Below are 18,472 nucleotides of genomic sequence, written 5' to 3'. Positions count from 1 at the left end.
AACGAAGCACGGGGAAGAGGCAGAAGTTTCTGCCTGCCCCCAGCAGGAAGGCTTGCAGTAGCCCACATGATTGCCTGCCCCACTTCAGTTACCTCTTAAAGTCCTAATGTTGGCAGGGAGGGGACTGTTGGAGTCCAGTGTGGTGTGGGAAATCACAGCCGCACAGGACAGCAATGCTCAGAAACCAAGTCTAGCTGCTGTGGAGCTACAGTGAGCAAGGTGGTCCCAGCTGTGCAGGGTACAACCTCTGCTCTCACCTCCAGCCATCTGTCTCTAGGCATCCAGGCCAGGCTATGGATGGGGATCCCCTTCTTCTTCCTCTCCATTGACCAAATCTTATCAACCACTACAGGTGCTCTGCTTTCCAAATTCAGCCCAGGCTCCTGGGTGCTGCCCACACCAGCCAGGGTCCTGGGCCAGATGAAGAGGTGGCCTATCCATGAGTGAAGGCCAGTTCCTTCCTCACTGGGGCAGGTCTTATGCCCCAGTTTTAGGACCAAGAGTTGTGTATTGGGTTCTTAGATTGCTAGCTTTTCCTGCAGGAGATCACAGCAGGAGAGGATCTGCTGACAGTAATCTGCGTTCAGGGTCTTGTCCAGCTGAGAGCTTTGTGTACACCAGATTCTACGAGGTGTCAGCAGTACTTTTTAAAATTTGTTTTCTGTGAGGTTTTTGGACCATGGGCTGAGCTCAGGCACTTTCTGTAAGAGAATGTTATGTCTGTAAAGATGGTTATTTCCCCTCCTCCACCCACATCATGGTGGCCCTGTGGAAGGCTGACCAGAAGGCCAGTGGAGCTGCCCTATGTCTATGGGGGAGGGCGAGGCCTGCTGAGTTGGTGCTCTAGCCCTCTCACCTTGCACAGCACAGAGGAGGTAACCCCAGGGACAGCCAGGCACCTGCCTGAGGGAGGGGTGCTGCCTTCTGTCCCTGTAACTGCTTCCCTTATGGCCCAAACTGGCCGCCCAGATTTGTTTGAAGGTGTGCTGAAAACTTTTTGGTATACAGAACAGCCAGGGACTTGATTTTGATGTATTTTAAAACCACATCAAATAAAGAGTCTGCTGCCTTTAAAAGAAAAAGAAAAAGAAAAGAAAATGCAACCTACTGAACGAAAATATTTGCAAATCATATATCTGATAAGGGGTTAACATTCAAAATATATAAAGAACTCATACTACCCAGTAGCAAAAAACAAACTGATTATAAAATGGGCAGATGATGAGAACAGACATTTTTCCAAAGAAGATATACAGATGGCTGACAGATACATGAAATGATGCTCAACATCACTAATCACCAGAAAAATGCAAATCAAAACCACAATGAGATACCACCTCACACCTGTTAGAATGGCTATTATCAAAAAGACAACAGGGGCTTCCCTGGTGGCGCAGTGGTTGGGAGTCCACCTGCCAATGCAGGGGACATGGGTTTGAGCCCTGGTCTGGGAGGATCCCACACACCGTGGAGCAACTAGGCCCGTGAGCCACAACTACTGAGCCTGCGCGTCTGGAGCCTGTGCTCCGCAATGAGAGGCTGCGATAGTGAGAGGCCCGTGCACCGCGATGAAGAGTGGGCCCTGCTTGCCACAACTAGAGAAAGCCCTCGCACCCACGAAGACCCAACACAGCAAATATAAATAAATAAATTAATAAACTCCTACTCCCAAAATTAAATAAATTAATAAACTCCTACTCCCAAAATTAAAAAAAAAAAAAAGACAACAAATAAGTGTTTGCGAGGATGTGGAGGAAAGGCAAATCTTGTACGCTGTTGGGAGGAATGTAAATTGGTGCAGCCACTTTGGAAAACAGTATGGAGATTCCTCAAAAAACTGAAGTACGTCTACTGTCTGATCCAGCAATTCCAGGTATTTACTGGGTATTTACTTGAAAATGAAAACACTAATTCGAAAAGATATATGCATCCCCATGTTCAGAGCAGCATTATTTACAATAGCCATGATATGGAAATAACCTGTATCCATCAATGAATGAATGGATAAAGAAGATGTGGTAAAAAATACAATGTAATATTACTTGGCCATAAAAAAGAATGAAATCTTGTCATTTGTGACAACATGGATGGACCTTGAGGGCATTACGCCAAGTGAAATAAGCCAGACAGGTAAACACAAATACCACATGATCCCACTTATATGTAGAATTTAAAAAGCAAAACAAACAACAATCAGAAAACCAAGCCCATAGACAGAACAAACTGGTGGTTGCCAGGGACAGGGGGTGGACAAAATGTATAAAGGAGGTCAATAGGTACAAACTTCCAGTTATAAAATAAATAAATCATGGGGATGTAATGTATTGCATGGTAACTATAGTTAATAATACTGTATTGCATATTTGAAAGTTGCAGAGATTTTAAAAGTCCTCATCACAAGAAAAAAAATTTTCTTGTAACTACGTAGAGTGATGGATGTTACTAGGCATGTAACTAGTAACTAGTAACTAGACTTACTGTGGTGATCATTCTGCAATGTATACAAATATCGAATCATTATGCTGTACACCTGAAACTAATGTTATATGTAAATTATACCTCAACTAGATAAACAAATAATAAAAAGAAATAATATATTTAACTGCTAATTAGTATGAAATACCCAGTTACTGAATGGGTATCATTTCATCCCAAAGCCAAAAAACATGATATTTTATTTAGTCAGTGAAGCCTTGACACTCAATAAATCACTGGACATTTCTCTCAGAATAATTTTTTTTAAAAACCCAGAGTTCTACAGACTTAAAGGTGATAGCTTCTGATATATATAACCACATATCAAACCCTTTTAGTTTTCAGATCTTTTCACTTTCTACTCCAAAGCACCTCATAAAATTTAACAGGATAAATTGAGTAAATCTGATGAGGTTTCAATGAAATACAAGATAAATGAGTCTTGGGGCAGGAAGCAGGGCTACACTGGGCTTGGGGTACTGTAACTTTCCGCAAGATAAATAAATTATGTGTTCTTGTCAAAGTTAATAATATAGACTGTGATTTAGATACCATACCAGGTTTGAATGAGAAAGAAGGAAGAAAGGAAGGGTGAAGAAGAGAGTGATAAATTTGTAAAAGAGAAGCTATAGTCCTTAGAGGAAAATAAAAGTGGAAAAACAAGAAAAAGTAATGAGTAAGACACACTGAACCTGGGTCACACAGAGGATAAACTGAAGGGCAAACAAAAGGAAAGAAAAACAAAACATTTTTACTTTGAATTTTAAGAAATCAAAATTAAAACATTACAAGTGTTTTACCCAAATGAAATGGAGATATATGGCACAAAAGATTAGAAGCTTTAAAACTTTACACATGAAAAAAAATGGGAATTTAATTTTCTACAGGAACACTGCAGTGGGTTAAACCACTGCCAAAGTCACAACCAAGCCACAGTCACAACCAAATGCCAATCAACTCAGGCTACTAGAATGGAGTGACTGACCCCACAGTGCTTGTGGACTCATGAAAATGAACAAAGGTCACAGCAGAAAGTTTCACTGGACACTATTAAAACAAAATAGTAAATGTATCATTGGAGATGAAAGAAGGGTCTCATTATTCTTCATTTACTCACATAGCAGTTCATAATCTTTTTTGGTTTTATTTTCCTATGGACCTGAGGTACAAAGGGTTGGGTTTAATCATACTACTTAGCTCAAGGCACACAGTCTGCTTTATATTTAACATAGTTCAGGAAATTCATCCAGATGAAGCCAAATGTGAAAAATCGATAACCCACGTATCCATGTTTCACAGACACCTGTCCAAATCCAAACAACTTCTCTATCTCTGGGACAGCAGCAGTGGCAGCAATCATGCACTCCCAGAACCACACATCTTGCTGGTTGAAGCAGGAAATTCAAAACATGAGCCATACTTACTCCAGTCAATACTGGTTAAGACTGATCTCTTTAATCCCAGGAGTTGAACTATATGAGAATACTTTAGGATCTGCTACCCTCTGTCTCCCAACCATGTAGTCTGACCCTGTGTTTACCTCACCATTAAACTGGCTGTGGGTGGCAATAACAGAGAGATTCTTCTAAGAAGATTCAGCTGTCTCTTGGGAAATTGTATGAACCTGTCAAGATTCAGTCTTGAAGCCTTAGTAATTAGCTAAACTACGGAAGTTAAATTTATTGTAAGATAAAAAGTATATTTAGAAGATAAATGTTAAACAGTATCTCACCAGATGAAGCCTGGTTCCTTCTAGGCTTACTAGCCTATCCTGCATTCCTACACTGACTATTTTTCATACCCTAGCTGGGCTCCAGTAGGATATGTAATATATTCCATCAATTCTTTTCACACTTTAACATCCCTGAAATCAAGATGCATCCTACAATCAATGACATGTCACAACTTTAATTGGCAGACTTTTTCTTTCTTAGTAGTACATATCAGTTCTAATTGAGGATCAGTTCTAATCTAAGGATTTAATGAAATATGGTAGAAAGTTTTCTAATCATTAAATCATTCATGTTAGCAATGAACAAATACTTATATATTACCTATTATATGCCAGACATCATGACAAATAGTATTTTTATGAATTTGTGTATACTTTTTTACAAACTGAAGCCAAGACAGGTAAAGTATAATATTAAAGAAAAATTGGTTTTCTTTTAAATCATTTAAAAAATCAGTAAAAAATTAAGTATCAAAATTAAAAGTGCTTACAAACTGCAAAATTCAAGTAAAAATACGAAAAATCCAAACAAGAATGAAAGACAAATCACTTAGTTCTATCAAAAATCCAAAATACTCAAAGTCATACATAGCTCAAGATATTAGTATACTAAACTTCAAAAAGTTCTTTGACACTTTACTGAGAGAGAAACATCTTATTATTCACAAAGCCAGTTCTCTAATAACTTTACATTTTAACTCTGTAAAATACTTATTTATAAGGTAAGGTGACTCACTGAATAATGCCAAGTTCATCCAAAATAAGCCAACATTTCCAAAAAAGCCACTTACTGGCATGCGTTCTGTCACCCCTCCAATCTTAAAGTTCATTGTTGATCTCACAGTCTGGGCGCCATAATACTTATCATTTGGGACCTTGAGTTCACCAAAGGTATCATATTCTATCCGAAAAGAATTTTGGCTTGCCTAAAGATAAAGACAAGACACTGTTATAGCTTGAAAAGAAACCAAGTATCAAGAACAATAACATCATATAAACAATACATCATGTACAGGTAAAGAAACCTTAATAAGTACCAAAAAGACAAAAAAATTCCATTTTGATTCTCATTCTACTCCCCCCACTTCCAGCTTTTTTCTTGAGAAATTTTTGTCACACAAATTTATTAATACATGTGTTAAAGACAGATTGTAGAATTCATACACTATGCAAATGATAAATAAAAATAATAATCTTTTCCAATTCAGGAGTATGCCTATTATTGGTCAAGCTTTGATGTACTTAGGTTAATGCTTATTTTACTGGGAACTTTGGAAAATGACCTAAGAATGATACTTTAAAATTTGAAAGTGTTATATATATATATATATATATATATATTATAATTATATATTTAAACAAAGCTCAACTATGGTCTACAAATATTATGCATGAGAGATAGCTTAGTGCCATACAAAACAGTCCAGGCTTTGCAGTGAGACAGCCCACCATCTGGTAGCTGTGTCACCTTCAGCAAGTCAGCTTTTCTCATCTATAAGTTATAGTAAATGTACAGACAAAGGGACATCAGTTCTTAACCTTTTCAGGGTGTTGGAACCTTTTGAGAATATGAGGAAAACTATGGATCTTCTCTCTAGAAGAATGAACATAAATACATATATGTAAAATCTTACATATGATTTTAAGGAGTTTATATCTTGAAACCAATCCACTCCGCAGGATAAGAACCCAGGACCCCAAATCCCTTTTATGGAGAACCTAGGATGCTACTAAGTACATCAACTTACACTAATTAAAAAAATATATATACAAATCTGGAGTTTACATATGATACTTTACATTAAAGAGATTAAGAGTATCAGAGATACTCAGAACTTTAATTAATGTTCATCTTGCATTAATTATAAAATAAACATGGTCAGATGATTCAAAAGATTTAAAAACACCCAGCCAAGTAACCTTATTTTAGTAAACAGTCCTCTGAATAAGAAAAAATTAATTTTGTAGTTATCCCCTGGGACTAGAAAGATTTAAAAATCCTTTATATATTATAAAGCCTTTTAGATTGCATGAAAAGAAAAGTATCCTTGTACCTAGTTAGAAATATAGGTGTATATCCAATGAGGTACATTTTTTTTCTATGCCTAAAAGTCTGCAGAGGAGGGGAGTGGCCAAGATGGCAGAGTAGGAAGACTCTGAGCTCATCTCCTCTCATGGGCACACCAAAACTACAATCATTTACAGAGCAATGATTGATGAGTAAGGCTAGAAAATTAGAGAGAAGACCTTCTACAACTAAAGATATAAAGGAACCATGGTAAAACAGGTAGGAGGGAGGAAGACACAATAAAGTCAAAACCTATTACCACTGCCCCCCACCCCCTGAGGAGGGGTGACCCACAAACTGGAGGATTATTACAATTGCTGAGGTTCTCCCCAAGAAGCGAGGGGTCCAGGCCCCATGTCAGGCTCCCCAGCAGGGCGAAGAAGAGCTCCTTGAAAGTTTGGCTTTGGAGGCTAGCAGGGCTCATTTTTTGCCAGAGGGCTGTGGGAAAAAGAAACTCCACTCTTAAAGGGTGCACACAAAATTTCACACACTCTGGGACCCAGGGAAGAAGCAGTAATTTGAAAGGAACCTGGGTCAGAATACCTGCTGATCTTGGAGAGCCTCCCGGAGAGGTAGGAGGCAACTGGAGCTCACACTGGGAACCTACACACTGGGGGCAGCCACTAATGGGAGCTTGTTCTACCACAAGGACATCAGTTCTTGAAAGCACCATTTTGGAATACAGCTTATTAGTGCAGGGACATAGCTCCACCCACCAGCAGGCCAGCTGCCTTAAGACCTCCCGAGCCAACAACCAAAGAGAGCTAAAGAATACAACAACTGAAATAAAAAGTACACTAGAAGGAATCAACAGTAGATTAGATGACAGAGAGGAACAGTTCAGTGGGCTGAAAGAATAGTGGAAATTACTGAAATTGAACAGGAAAAAAAAAAGGATGAAAAGAAACATGGGCAGTTTAAGAGACCTCAGAGACAACATCAAGTGTACTGGCATTCACATTACAGGAGCCATAGAAGGAGAAGACAGAGAGAAAGGGGCAGAGGACATATTTGAAGACATAATAGCTGAAAATGTCCCTAACCTGGGAAAGGGAAAGGACATCCAGGTCTGGGAAGCACAGAGAGTTCCAAACACGATCAACCCAAAGAGGACCACACCAAGACACACTTTAATTAATGGCAAAAATTAAAGATAAAGAGAGAATACTAAAAGCAGCAAGGGAAAAGCAACAAGTTAAGTACAAGGTAATTGTACTTAACATAAGGATTTCAGCTGAGTTTTCAGCACAAACTCTGCAGGCCTGAAAGGAGTGCATGATATATTTAAAGTGGTGAAAGGGAGAAGCCTAAATCAGAAGACTCCAACAGGCAAGGCTTTCATTATGATTTAAATGGACTGATCAAAAGTTTTACAGACAAGAAAAAGCTAAGAGTTCAGCACTACCAAACCACCTTTAAATGGGTTTCTCTAAGAGAAAAAGGCCACAACTAGACGTATGAAAATTATGAAAAAAACATCTCATTGGTAAGGCTAAATATAGTAAAGGTAGTAAATCAGTCATGTACAAAGCTAGTAGGAAGGCTGAAACACAAAACCAGTAAAATTGTCTATATCCACAATAAGAAGTTAAGGGGCACACAAGACAAAAAGATGTAAAATACAATGTCAGAAACAGAAAAAGTATGTGTGGGGAAATAAAAATGCAGGGTTCTTAAAGTGTTTTTGCACTTAAAAGATCAGGAGCTGAAAATAATCATACATACACACACACACACACTGCAATATATAAACCACATGGTAACCACAAACCAAAATCGATACACAAAAAAGAGAAAGGAATCCAAATGTAATATTAAAGACAGTCATCAAATAACAAGAGAGCAAAGTAAGAAAAAAGGAACAAAAAAGAACTATAAAAACAACCCCAAAACAAAGGACAAAATGGCAATAAGTACATATCTATCAAGAATTACTTTAAATGTAGATGGCCTAAATGCTCCAATCAAAAGATATAGAGTGGCTGAATGCTTATGGAAACAAGATTCATATATATACTGCCTACAAGAGACTCACTTCAGATCCTGAGACACACACAGACTAAAAGTGACAGGATGAAAAAAGGTATTCTATGCAAATGGAAATGAAAAGAAAGCCATGGTAGTAATACTTACATTAGACAAAACAGATTTTATAACGAAGACTGCAACAACAAACAAAGAAGCCTATTACATAATGATCATGGGATAAATCTAAGCAGATATAACAATTGCAAATATGTATGTACCCAACACAGAATCACCTACAAATATAAAGCAAATATTAACAAACACGAAGGGAGAAAATGACAGGAACACAATAATAGTAGGGGATTTTAACACTCTACTTACATCAATGGACAGATCATCCAGACAAAAAATTAACAGGGAAACACTGGCCTTAAATGACACATTAGACCAAATGGACTTAATAGCTCTATATAGAACATTCCATCCAAAAGCAGCAGAATACACATTCTTTTCAAATGCACATGGAACATTCTCCAGGACAGATCACAAGCTAGGCCACAAAACAAGTCTTAGTAAATATAAGAAAACTGATATCATATCAAGCATCTTTTCTGACCACAATGCCATGAGTCTAGAAATCAATGACAAGAAAAAACATTGCAAAAAACACAAACACATGAAGGATAAACAATACGCAGTTGAATAACCAATGGATCATTAATGAAATAAAAGAATACCTAGAGACAAATGGAAATGAAAACACAATGATGCAAAATTTATGGGACAGAGGAAAAGCAGTTCTAAGAGGGAAGTTTATAGCAATACACACCTACCTCAGGAAACAAGAAAAATCAAAAATCAACCTAACCTTACACCTAAAGGAACCTGAGAAAGAACAAAACCCAAAAGTCAACAGATGGAAAGAAATCATAAAGATCAGAGCAGAAGTAAATAAAATAGAGACAAAAAATTATGAAAGATAAATGAAACTAAGAACTGGTGCTTTGAAAAGATAAACAAAATTGATAAACCTTTAGCCAGACTCAAAGGAAAAAGAGAGAGGGCTCAAATCAATAAAATCAGAAATGAAAAGGAAGTTACAACTGACACCACAGAAATACAAAGAAACATGAGAGATTACTACCAACAATTATATACCAATAAAATGGCCATTAAGAAATGGACAAATTCCTTAAAATGTACAATCTCCCAAGACTGAACCAGGAAAAAATAGAAAATATGAACAGACCAATTACCTGTAATGAAATTAAATCAGTAATTAACAACAACAAACGAAAATCCAGGACCAATTGGCTTCACAGGAAAAATTCTACCAAACATTTAGAGAAGAGTAGCAACTATCCTTCTCAAACCTTTACAAAAAACTGCAGAGGAAGGAACACTTTTGAACGCATTCTACAAGGCCAGCATCACCCAGACATCAAAACCAGACAAAGCACAAAAAAAGAAAATTACAGGCCAATCTCTCTCATGAACACAGATGCAAAAATCCTTGACAAAATAGTAGCAAACAAAACTCAACAACACATTAAAAGGACCATACACCATGATCAAGTAGGATTTATTCCAGGGATATAAGGATGGTTCAATATCCACAAATCAGTCAATGTGATATACCACATTAACAAACTGAAAAACAAAAATCATAGAGTCATCTTGACAGATACAGAAAAAGCTTCTGACAAAATTCAATACCCATTTATGATAAAAATTCTCAACAAAGTGGGTATAGAATGAACATACCTCAACATAATAAAGGCTGTATATCACAAACCCACAGCTAACATTATACTCAACAGTGAAAAGCTGAAAGCATTTCCTCTAAGATCAGGAACAAGACAAGGACGCCCACTGTCATCACATTTAATCAAGATAGTATTGGAAGTCCTAGCCACAGCAATCAGACAAGAAAAAGAAAAGGAATCCAAGTGGGAAAGGAAGAAGTAAAACTGTCACTGTTTGCAGAGGACATGATACTATACATAAAAACTCTAAAGACACCACCAAAATACTATTAGAGCCCATCAATGAATTCAGTAAAGTTGCAGGATACAAAATTAATATACAGAAATCTGTTGCATTTCTATACACTAACAATGAACTACTAGAAAGAGAAAAAGGAAACAATCCCATGTACAATCTCATAAAGAAAGAATAAAATACCTAGGAATAAATCTAACTAAGGAGGTAAAAGATCTGTACTCAAAAAACTATAAGACGCTGATGAAAGAAACTGAAGATGACACAGACATGGATTGGAAGAAATAATAATTTTAAAATGCCCATACTACCCAAGGCAATCTACAGATTCAATGCAATCCCCATCAAAATACCAATGGCATTTTCCACAGAACTAGAAAAATAATTTTAAAATTCATATGGAAACACAATAGACCCTGAACAGCTGAAACAATCTTGAGAAAGAAGACCAAAGCTGGGGGTATCATGCTCCCTGATTTCAGACTATACTACAAAGCTATAGTAATCAAAACAGTATGGCACTGGCACAAAAACAGACATTTACGTCAATGAAACAGAATAGAGATCCGAAATGAACCCACACTTATATGGGCAATTAATCCATGACAAAGGAGGCAAAATATACAATGGGGAAAAGACAGCCTGTTCAATAAATGGTGCTGGAAAAACTGGACAGCTACATGCAAAAAATCCAACTGGACTACTCTCTCACACCATGCACAAAAATAAATTAAAAAATGGATTAAAGACTTAAATGTAATACCCGAAACTTACGTAAAACTTCCAGAAGAAAACATAGGCAATAAGTTCTTTGACATGGGTCTTGGTAAAATTTTTTAGTATATGACTCCTTGGGCAAGGGAAACAAAAGACACAAAAGCAAAAATAAACAAACGGGACTACATCAAAGTAAAAAGCTTCTGCACAGTGAAGGAAACTATCAACAAAACAAAAAGGCCATCTACTGAATGGAAGAATATATTTGCAAACAATATATCTGATAAGGGGTTAATATCCAAAATATAGAAAGAACTCATATAACTCAACATCAAAAGAACAAACAACCCAATTAAAAAAATGGGTAGAGGGCCCAGATAGACATTTTTCCAGGGAGACATACAGATGGCCAATAGGCACATGAAAAGATCTCAACATCACTAATCAACAGAGAAATGCAAATCCAAACCACCAAGAGTTATCATCTCACACCCGTGAGAATGGCTATTATCAAAAAGACAACAAATAACAAGTTTTGGTGAAGATGAGGAGAAAAGGGAACCCTCATGTACTGTTGGTGGGAATGTAAATTGGTGCACCCACTGTAGAAAAGAAGTTTCTCAAAAAACTAAAAATAGAACTACCATATTACCCAGCAATACCACTCCTGGGTATAAACCTGAAAAAACCAAAAACACTAATTCAAAAAGATACATGCACACCAATGTTCATAGCAATATTATTTACAATTGCCAAGATACAGAAGCAACCTTAGTGTCCATCAACAGATGAATGGGTAAAGATATGGTATATATACACAATGGAAAACTATTCAGCTGTAAAAAAGAATGAAATTTTGCCATTTACAACACCATGGATGGACTTGGAGGGTATTTTGCTAAGTGAAATAAATCAGACAGAGAAAGACAAATATCACTTACATGTGGAATCTAAAAAATACAACAAACGAGTAAATATAAAAAAAAGAAAAGAAGGAGACTCACAGATATAGAGAACAAACTAGTAGTTACCAGTGGGGAGAGGGAAGGGGCAATACAGGGGTAGGGAATTAAGAGGTACAAACGATTATATGTAAAATAAGGTACAAGGCTATATTTTACAAAACAGGGAACATAGCCAATATTTTATAATAACTACAAATAGAGCATAACCTTAAAAAATTGTGAGTCACTGTACTGTACACCTGTAATTTATATAATATTGTACACCAACTATACCTCAATAAAATAAATAAATAACTTTAAAAAATCACTATGTTGTTTAACAGGAATTAACATAGTGTTGTAGGTCAATTATACTTCAAAAACAAACAAGCAAACAAACAAACTCATAGAAAAAGAGATCAGATTTGTGGTTACCAGAAGCAGAGGGTGGGGTTAGGCAGAATTGGATGAAGGCAGTCAAGAGTTACAGATTCCCAGTTACAAGATAAATAAGTACTAGGGATGTAATGTACAACATTATAAATATAATTATCACTGCTGTATGTTATATATGAAAGTTGTTAAAAGAGTAAATCCTAGGAGTTCTCATCACAAAGAAAAAATCTGTTCTATTTAATTCTCTATATGATATCATGCATGTTTACTAAACTTATTGTGTCAATCATTTCATGATGTACGTGAGTCAAATTATGCTGTACACCTTAAGCTTATACAGTGCTGTATGTCAATTACATTTCAATAAAAATGAAAAAAAAAGTCTGCAAAGGACTGGTCTAAGCCAATAAGGAGAAGCCAATAAAAATAATCATTTACTGTGCTATGTAGCAAACACTTTTTAGGTATCACCTTATTTGAATTTCACAACCACCCTAGGAGATTTTAATATCGTCATTCCCATGTTAAAGAAGGAGACACTGAGGCTACACAAGATTAAATAATCTCAGCAGATCACCCAGATAGCAAGAGGGAGGGCCTGAAACACTCAAACCCTGAACTTTCGTATTCTAAAAGCTGTTTGGATTCCCTTTTTTATCACTTCCATAAACCAAGAAATGGAGGAAGTAACTCCAGATTGGCCCACAACAACCACTACCCTGTAGGATCTGAAGATGTACAGTTAGATTTTTCTCTAATAGAGTGTGCTTACACTGACACCACTGTATGCCAACTTGCAGCTGGGGTTTTATATCTCAAATGCACAAAAAATTTTTGCATAATGATCTTTGTTTTAAATATCCTAAGTAAATATCCTTGTATGTTAAAATATACTTTGGTGCAATAACATTAGCAATGACAACAGTGGCACTGGACACATGAGCTAGGTTCTTCTTCCTCTCCATCACCTTGTTATAAGACAGCAAATAGTTACTGGCTCCAAAGAAAGGAGATTGGTTTCCATCAGTCATTTGTGAAATCAAGTTCGATTCCTTAAATTTAAAACATCATTTTTTGTGTTCAAAATTATTAAATTTTCATCATAAAACAGGAATAATGTTGTCACCTAAATAACAGGTTGCTATGATAAAACTCATATCCAAAGTATTTTGGAAAGATTTAAATGAATAAATTTTACCTATGTTCTTCAAGTTTAAACTTTAGAAAAATTTAAATTCTAACTCAAGAAACAACGGTCTACATCAAATTCTAGATCTTGACACTGACCATTAAAAAATGGCAGATGTCAATTGTGGCTGAAATCACAATCTCAGTAAACACTTCAAAAAATATACTTCTTGTCCTTACAGTAATAAAAATAAACATCCCAAATTTCCAACAACAAACATTGTAGCAGCTTAGCTAGCTAATAAACTATTCCAAAAAACCAGAAAGTTCTCCCTTTTTTTAACCCAGGAAATATACAGGTTGCACAAATCTGTAGATCAGAAACTGAAGCAATCCTGTAAAATACTCTGAAAGGCTCCAGGCTCTGTCAGTGGAGGCAATGCCTATGGTTGGTGTCTGTTAGACAAGCACATATACACAGATAGAGGAACAATGAAACAGGTAACTTCCAAATCTCTTCAAACGTTCTTCCCAATGACCTACAGAAGAAAAACCCTTTATATTGTACATAAACACACATGTAGATGCACACAAACCTGAAACAAAAATTCTGTGAAAAAATCTGTCCTGTATGCCTATTTTCTATTCTATGCTATTCTGTCAAAAAACCAATGCTGTTAACTGCCCACTACCTTGATTTCTCCACCCACTAATGAGTCCACCTGAAGTCTGAAAAACATATGTATGATTTTCAAAACCTTCCCACATTATAATGTATGTCACCTCTTCCCAGTGGCTTGGGCAAGAAGAGGAGGGCTGCTCACCTAAATTAATGGGAAAATTATCAGTGCTTTTGATGAAAAATGAAGTCATGATGGTATCTATTAAATATGTTTTTAATTCATATAATATAATCCATTGTCACAAAAAACTAGTTTTTTTGAAAACCATGTCTTTATAACCTGTAATTTAGAGAGCAGAATTTCTGGGAGAAGTTTAAAGAGTTAACCAGATAGGCATGGGGCAGGCACAAATGTGCAATTTCCTGATGTCCTGGGAGATGCATGTTTATTCACAATCACTTCCCCTCCTGGAGAAGCATGAATGACTAATGTGTCCAGTGTTCACCGTAGTATGATTGCTATTTAGCCCTAGAAATACCAAGTGCTATTACCAACCACTAATTCCAGTAACCTCAGGAATTGATGAGGTGGTCTCCAAATTTGCATGCCAGTCTAAATGAGAAAGGCCAGCCAAAAAAATATAGGCCTCAGGCCTATAGTATATCCCCATGCATGTGTAAGATAACCATTAACTAAACCATGGTATCTCCTAAAGAAAATATAAAATGCCTTTCAGATTCTTATCCTAAGGTGGTTTAAAAGAATATTTCAGTGTTCAAGAAAATCCAAATCATTTCCTAGGCAAAAAGACTATCTCAAGAGATAAAATCCAAAATTTGACTTCATTGTGTTTGGGCTTTCAGTTTCTTTAAACAGACTTTTTAAAAAGTCTTTCTGTTCTTAAAATATAGGGTGACCACTAAGTCTTGAAATACTGACAAATATGTAATAAATGGTTTATTGATATTGCATTATGACACAGAATATTATCTATGTTTCCAGACTTTATAGCCATCCTGAAGATCATAAAATAAAGTAACTTTAAAAAATGTAGGACTTCCTTGTCCACCATGCTACCAAGGCAGTTTCACAGCAGGTCTCCATTATATATTCTCACTCTCACTGTACTTTTTCTCCTCGGTACCACAGTGTTATTAGCTGTGCATGACTTCTTTGCTTATTTAATATGCCTCAGTAGTCTCTAAACTCTGTGCCCATAGTGACTGTTTTACACACAGGGAGCATTCAATGTAATCTTCCTGTTGGATGAACTTCTTTGTGTTCTTAATTGAGATAAAAGGTAACAGGGCATTTAGGGTTATGTGAATTTCTTTGTTTTGTTAAAAAAATTTTATTGAAGTATAGTTGATTTATAATATTGTGTAATTTCTTCTATACAGCAAAGTGACTCAGTTATACATATATATTCTTTTTCACATTCTTCTACATTATGGTTTGTCACAGGATATTGAATATAGTTTATTTCTTAACAAGAAAAACTTTTAATAAAATCAACTCAGAGATTTTGGAGCTGAGAAGATTAGAGAGCAAAAGATGTATTTAGGATTATATAAAAAAAAAATCTATCCGCATCTGATGTTAGCTAACATTACAACATTAAAAGCAACGCAATGCTATTTTTTTGACATTGACAGCGGGATAGAGTCAGTTCTCCAGCCTTCTATTCCCTTTTACAAAACACTAAATAAGTGAAAATCAAATTTTTAAAAGGCTCTAAAGTGCACTAAAATTATTCAAGCAGGGAGTTGCAGAAATATAAAGCACCCCTGATTTCGCAGTTTCAAGTACAGTGATGTCATCAAATTATCTTACAGTTTATAGCCCAGAAAAATGTCTTGGGCCTTTGAAATACCTTAGATGGAAGCATTCATTTAATAAGCACTCACCATATCCCAAACTCAAAGTACTTTCACAGGGGCAATCTTGATGAGTATTTGTAATTATTTTCATTTTACCGGCAGACACTGAGGACAAATATTACCTGCTCCAAATCCCAACTCTGAGTAGCAGACTAGGGTCTGAAATCACATCTCCCTCAATGAAAGCTCATACAGCAGTGAAAAGTGCAGAATGTAAGTCTTCCTAAACTAGAATTTATTTCTCAAACTTTTCCTGATAATACACATGTGAGCATACGTATTTAATGCTTGTTGAAGCCCAAATTACCGAAGGTGACACTCTAAAGCGCAAAAGGGCTCATGTAAGTCAGGGTGTCACAACCTGAAATTGGACCTTTAAGTTCCTTGCAGGTCTTTCTCAATAAAAAGTGCTGATTCAGCTGTAGTTATGTTATGGTCCATGCAATTTCCTCCAACGTACTTCAGGACACTCTGCCCCTGTTTCACATTTCAGGGTTTATACAAAAGTTAAGTGGGGAAAACCAGCCTAACAAACTAAATGGCCAATTTCATGAAAAGTAAAATCTCCTAGGTTCACAAGAACTTTCAACCCGCCTGGAGGCCTAAGAACAGTTCCCTGCAGAGCTGTGACCCCAGAAGCTAGCTCAGAGGGGCTGGATCCAGCTCGGCCCATCAAAGGCAGAAGCGGAGCAGCCCCCTCCGGACACCGTCCCATTCCGGCGCCGCCCCCTCTTCACACCGTCCACCCCAGCACCGTTCCGAGGGCAGCCGCCGCGGGCAGGGGCGAAGCAGTGAGCGCGGCTGGGGCGGGGTCGGGGAGGCCCGACAGGGCTCTCGCCAACAGCTGCCGCCCCTCCCGGGCGCTCCCCCGGCGGAGGAGGCGCCCCGGGCCAGCAGCGAAGTTCCAACACGCAGCCGAGTATCGGGACCTTAGGGCCGGCAGGCGGGAGGCCTGAAGGTCACCGCGGGGCGGCCACGGCGGTTGGGCGGCACGAGCTCACCATTCGAAAGACGTTCGGAGGCCGAAGCAGCAGGAGTGCCGCGCCACCCGGGCCGGGGCCAGGGCGGGGGTCGGAAGCTGGAGCGCGCGAGAGGAAACGCGAACGCGCGAGGAGCCGTAGCGCACGATCCATAGCGCGGCGGCCCGGGTAGAACTTCCGGGGGATATGGCCACGCCTCCGCACCGGCTGTCAGTACCAGTCCCCTCCACGGTCCTCACTCATATCCAATCAACGGCTTCAAAGACAAGCTTGTGGGGCGGGACCAGTGGCCAATGGCCAGTGAAGCGTGAGGGGCGGGCTTAACTTCTTCACTGTAGAGCCCTGGGATTCCTGGGAAACGAATGATGGGAAAGGGGGTTCGTGGTGTCCTTGAACCAGTGTTTATTTGGTTTGGTTTGGTTTTACTGTGTTACTGTGCCTAACAGAGAGGTATTAGCTAATGAGTCAGTATTTGGTTGGTGGCGTAGCCTAGAGAGGAGAATTTACTTATTCATTTATCTACCATGTAAACATTACATGTTCTATTTGCTCTTTTTTCATCTGTTCCAGATTACCTCTTAAGTACAGAAATTTTAGAAAACGAAGTATAGAGACTGAAATCATAATTATCCATAAAAAGCCAACACTAATTACTCAGTTTGTTTAACTTGTTGTTTTGAGGTCTGTACAGTTTCCTTTCTCTTCTTAGTAGGTACTCTAAGAACTCTTTTTTTAAATGTAATGGGGAAGATGTCCATAATCATAGGTGATTTCGGAATTTTAATTTTTTGCATACAGGTTCTCCAAGTCTTTTGCATTGATAACATATATTTTCAGATTAAAGGCATGTTGTTTTTATAGATGATGATAGGAAAGCAGGAACAGATATAAAATTGCATAGGAACCACAATTTTTTCTCTCGTTTCTTCTTTGAACTGTTTGGAACCAGATGACAGTTAATCAAGAAAGAGAACCATTGGATGATGTCCAGAAGTCAAAAGTCCAGGACCTGCAGAGCCAAGCTTCTTAGAGTTAGTCTCTGTAAAACCTCTAGGTAACACTGTTTGTTATTTTGTGGCTTACGAACTTGACTCGTATATATTTAAAATTTGAAAATTTAAATGAAAGAGCATAATAGTTGAACTACCATCTAAACATTCCAGAACCACCCCCCTCACCTCTTTGTATCTCAGTATCTCCTCCCTCTGTCAAACAAACCAAGATTTATTTAGAAGTTAGAAGTTCAGAATAAAAAAAATTCAGAGTAAAAGACAGTGGAATGGTTTTAGAAAACAATGAACCATCCATCCCTTATGGTTATGCTTTCCACCATTAAAAGACAGACAACACTGAATAAGAAGACAGCACACCAAAGTTTAGTGTGAAGGTAATATTGTTAGCGTTGTCATCGGTTTGACAGAAAACTACAGAAACAAGCACTTACTAATAATTACTCCCATTTCCTAGGAAATGCTAGCATTTTGATATATTTGCTTCATACCCTTTGTAAAATAAAATAAATTACTAATAATGGAGTGGCATTTTCTTCCCCATCTTCCC

At 37.5% G+C, this 18,472-nt stretch overlaps 1 protein-coding gene across 1 annotated transcript in view; it reads right to left on the bottom strand.

Annotated features, from left to right (window-relative positions):
* The window catches only part of FH (fumarate hydratase), a 42,897-nt gene extending 25,805 nt beyond the window's left edge, over nt 1-17,092 (bottom strand). Inside the window, exons 1-2 of the mRNA XM_019920567.3 lie at nt 16,934-17,092; nt 4,999-5,133 (exon numbers count right to left, since the gene is read on the bottom strand). Coding sequence (XP_019776126.1) covers nt 4,999-5,133; nt 16,934-17,065 — 267 coding nt within the window. The 5' untranslated portion in view covers nt 17,066-17,092. The remainder of the gene's footprint in view (nt 1-4,998; nt 5,134-16,933) is intronic.
* Between the last annotated feature and the right edge of the window lie 1,380 nt (nt 17,093-18,472).

The sequence above is a fragment of the Tursiops truncatus genome, chromosome 1 (assembly GCF_011762595.2).
Source record: "Tursiops truncatus isolate mTurTru1 chromosome 1, mTurTru1.mat.Y, whole genome shotgun sequence".
NCBI lineage: Eukaryota > Metazoa > Chordata > Mammalia > Artiodactyla > Delphinidae > Tursiops > Tursiops truncatus.
The sequence above is the reverse complement of the archived record's forward strand: the minus strand, read 5'-3'. Positions and strand labels throughout refer to the sequence as shown.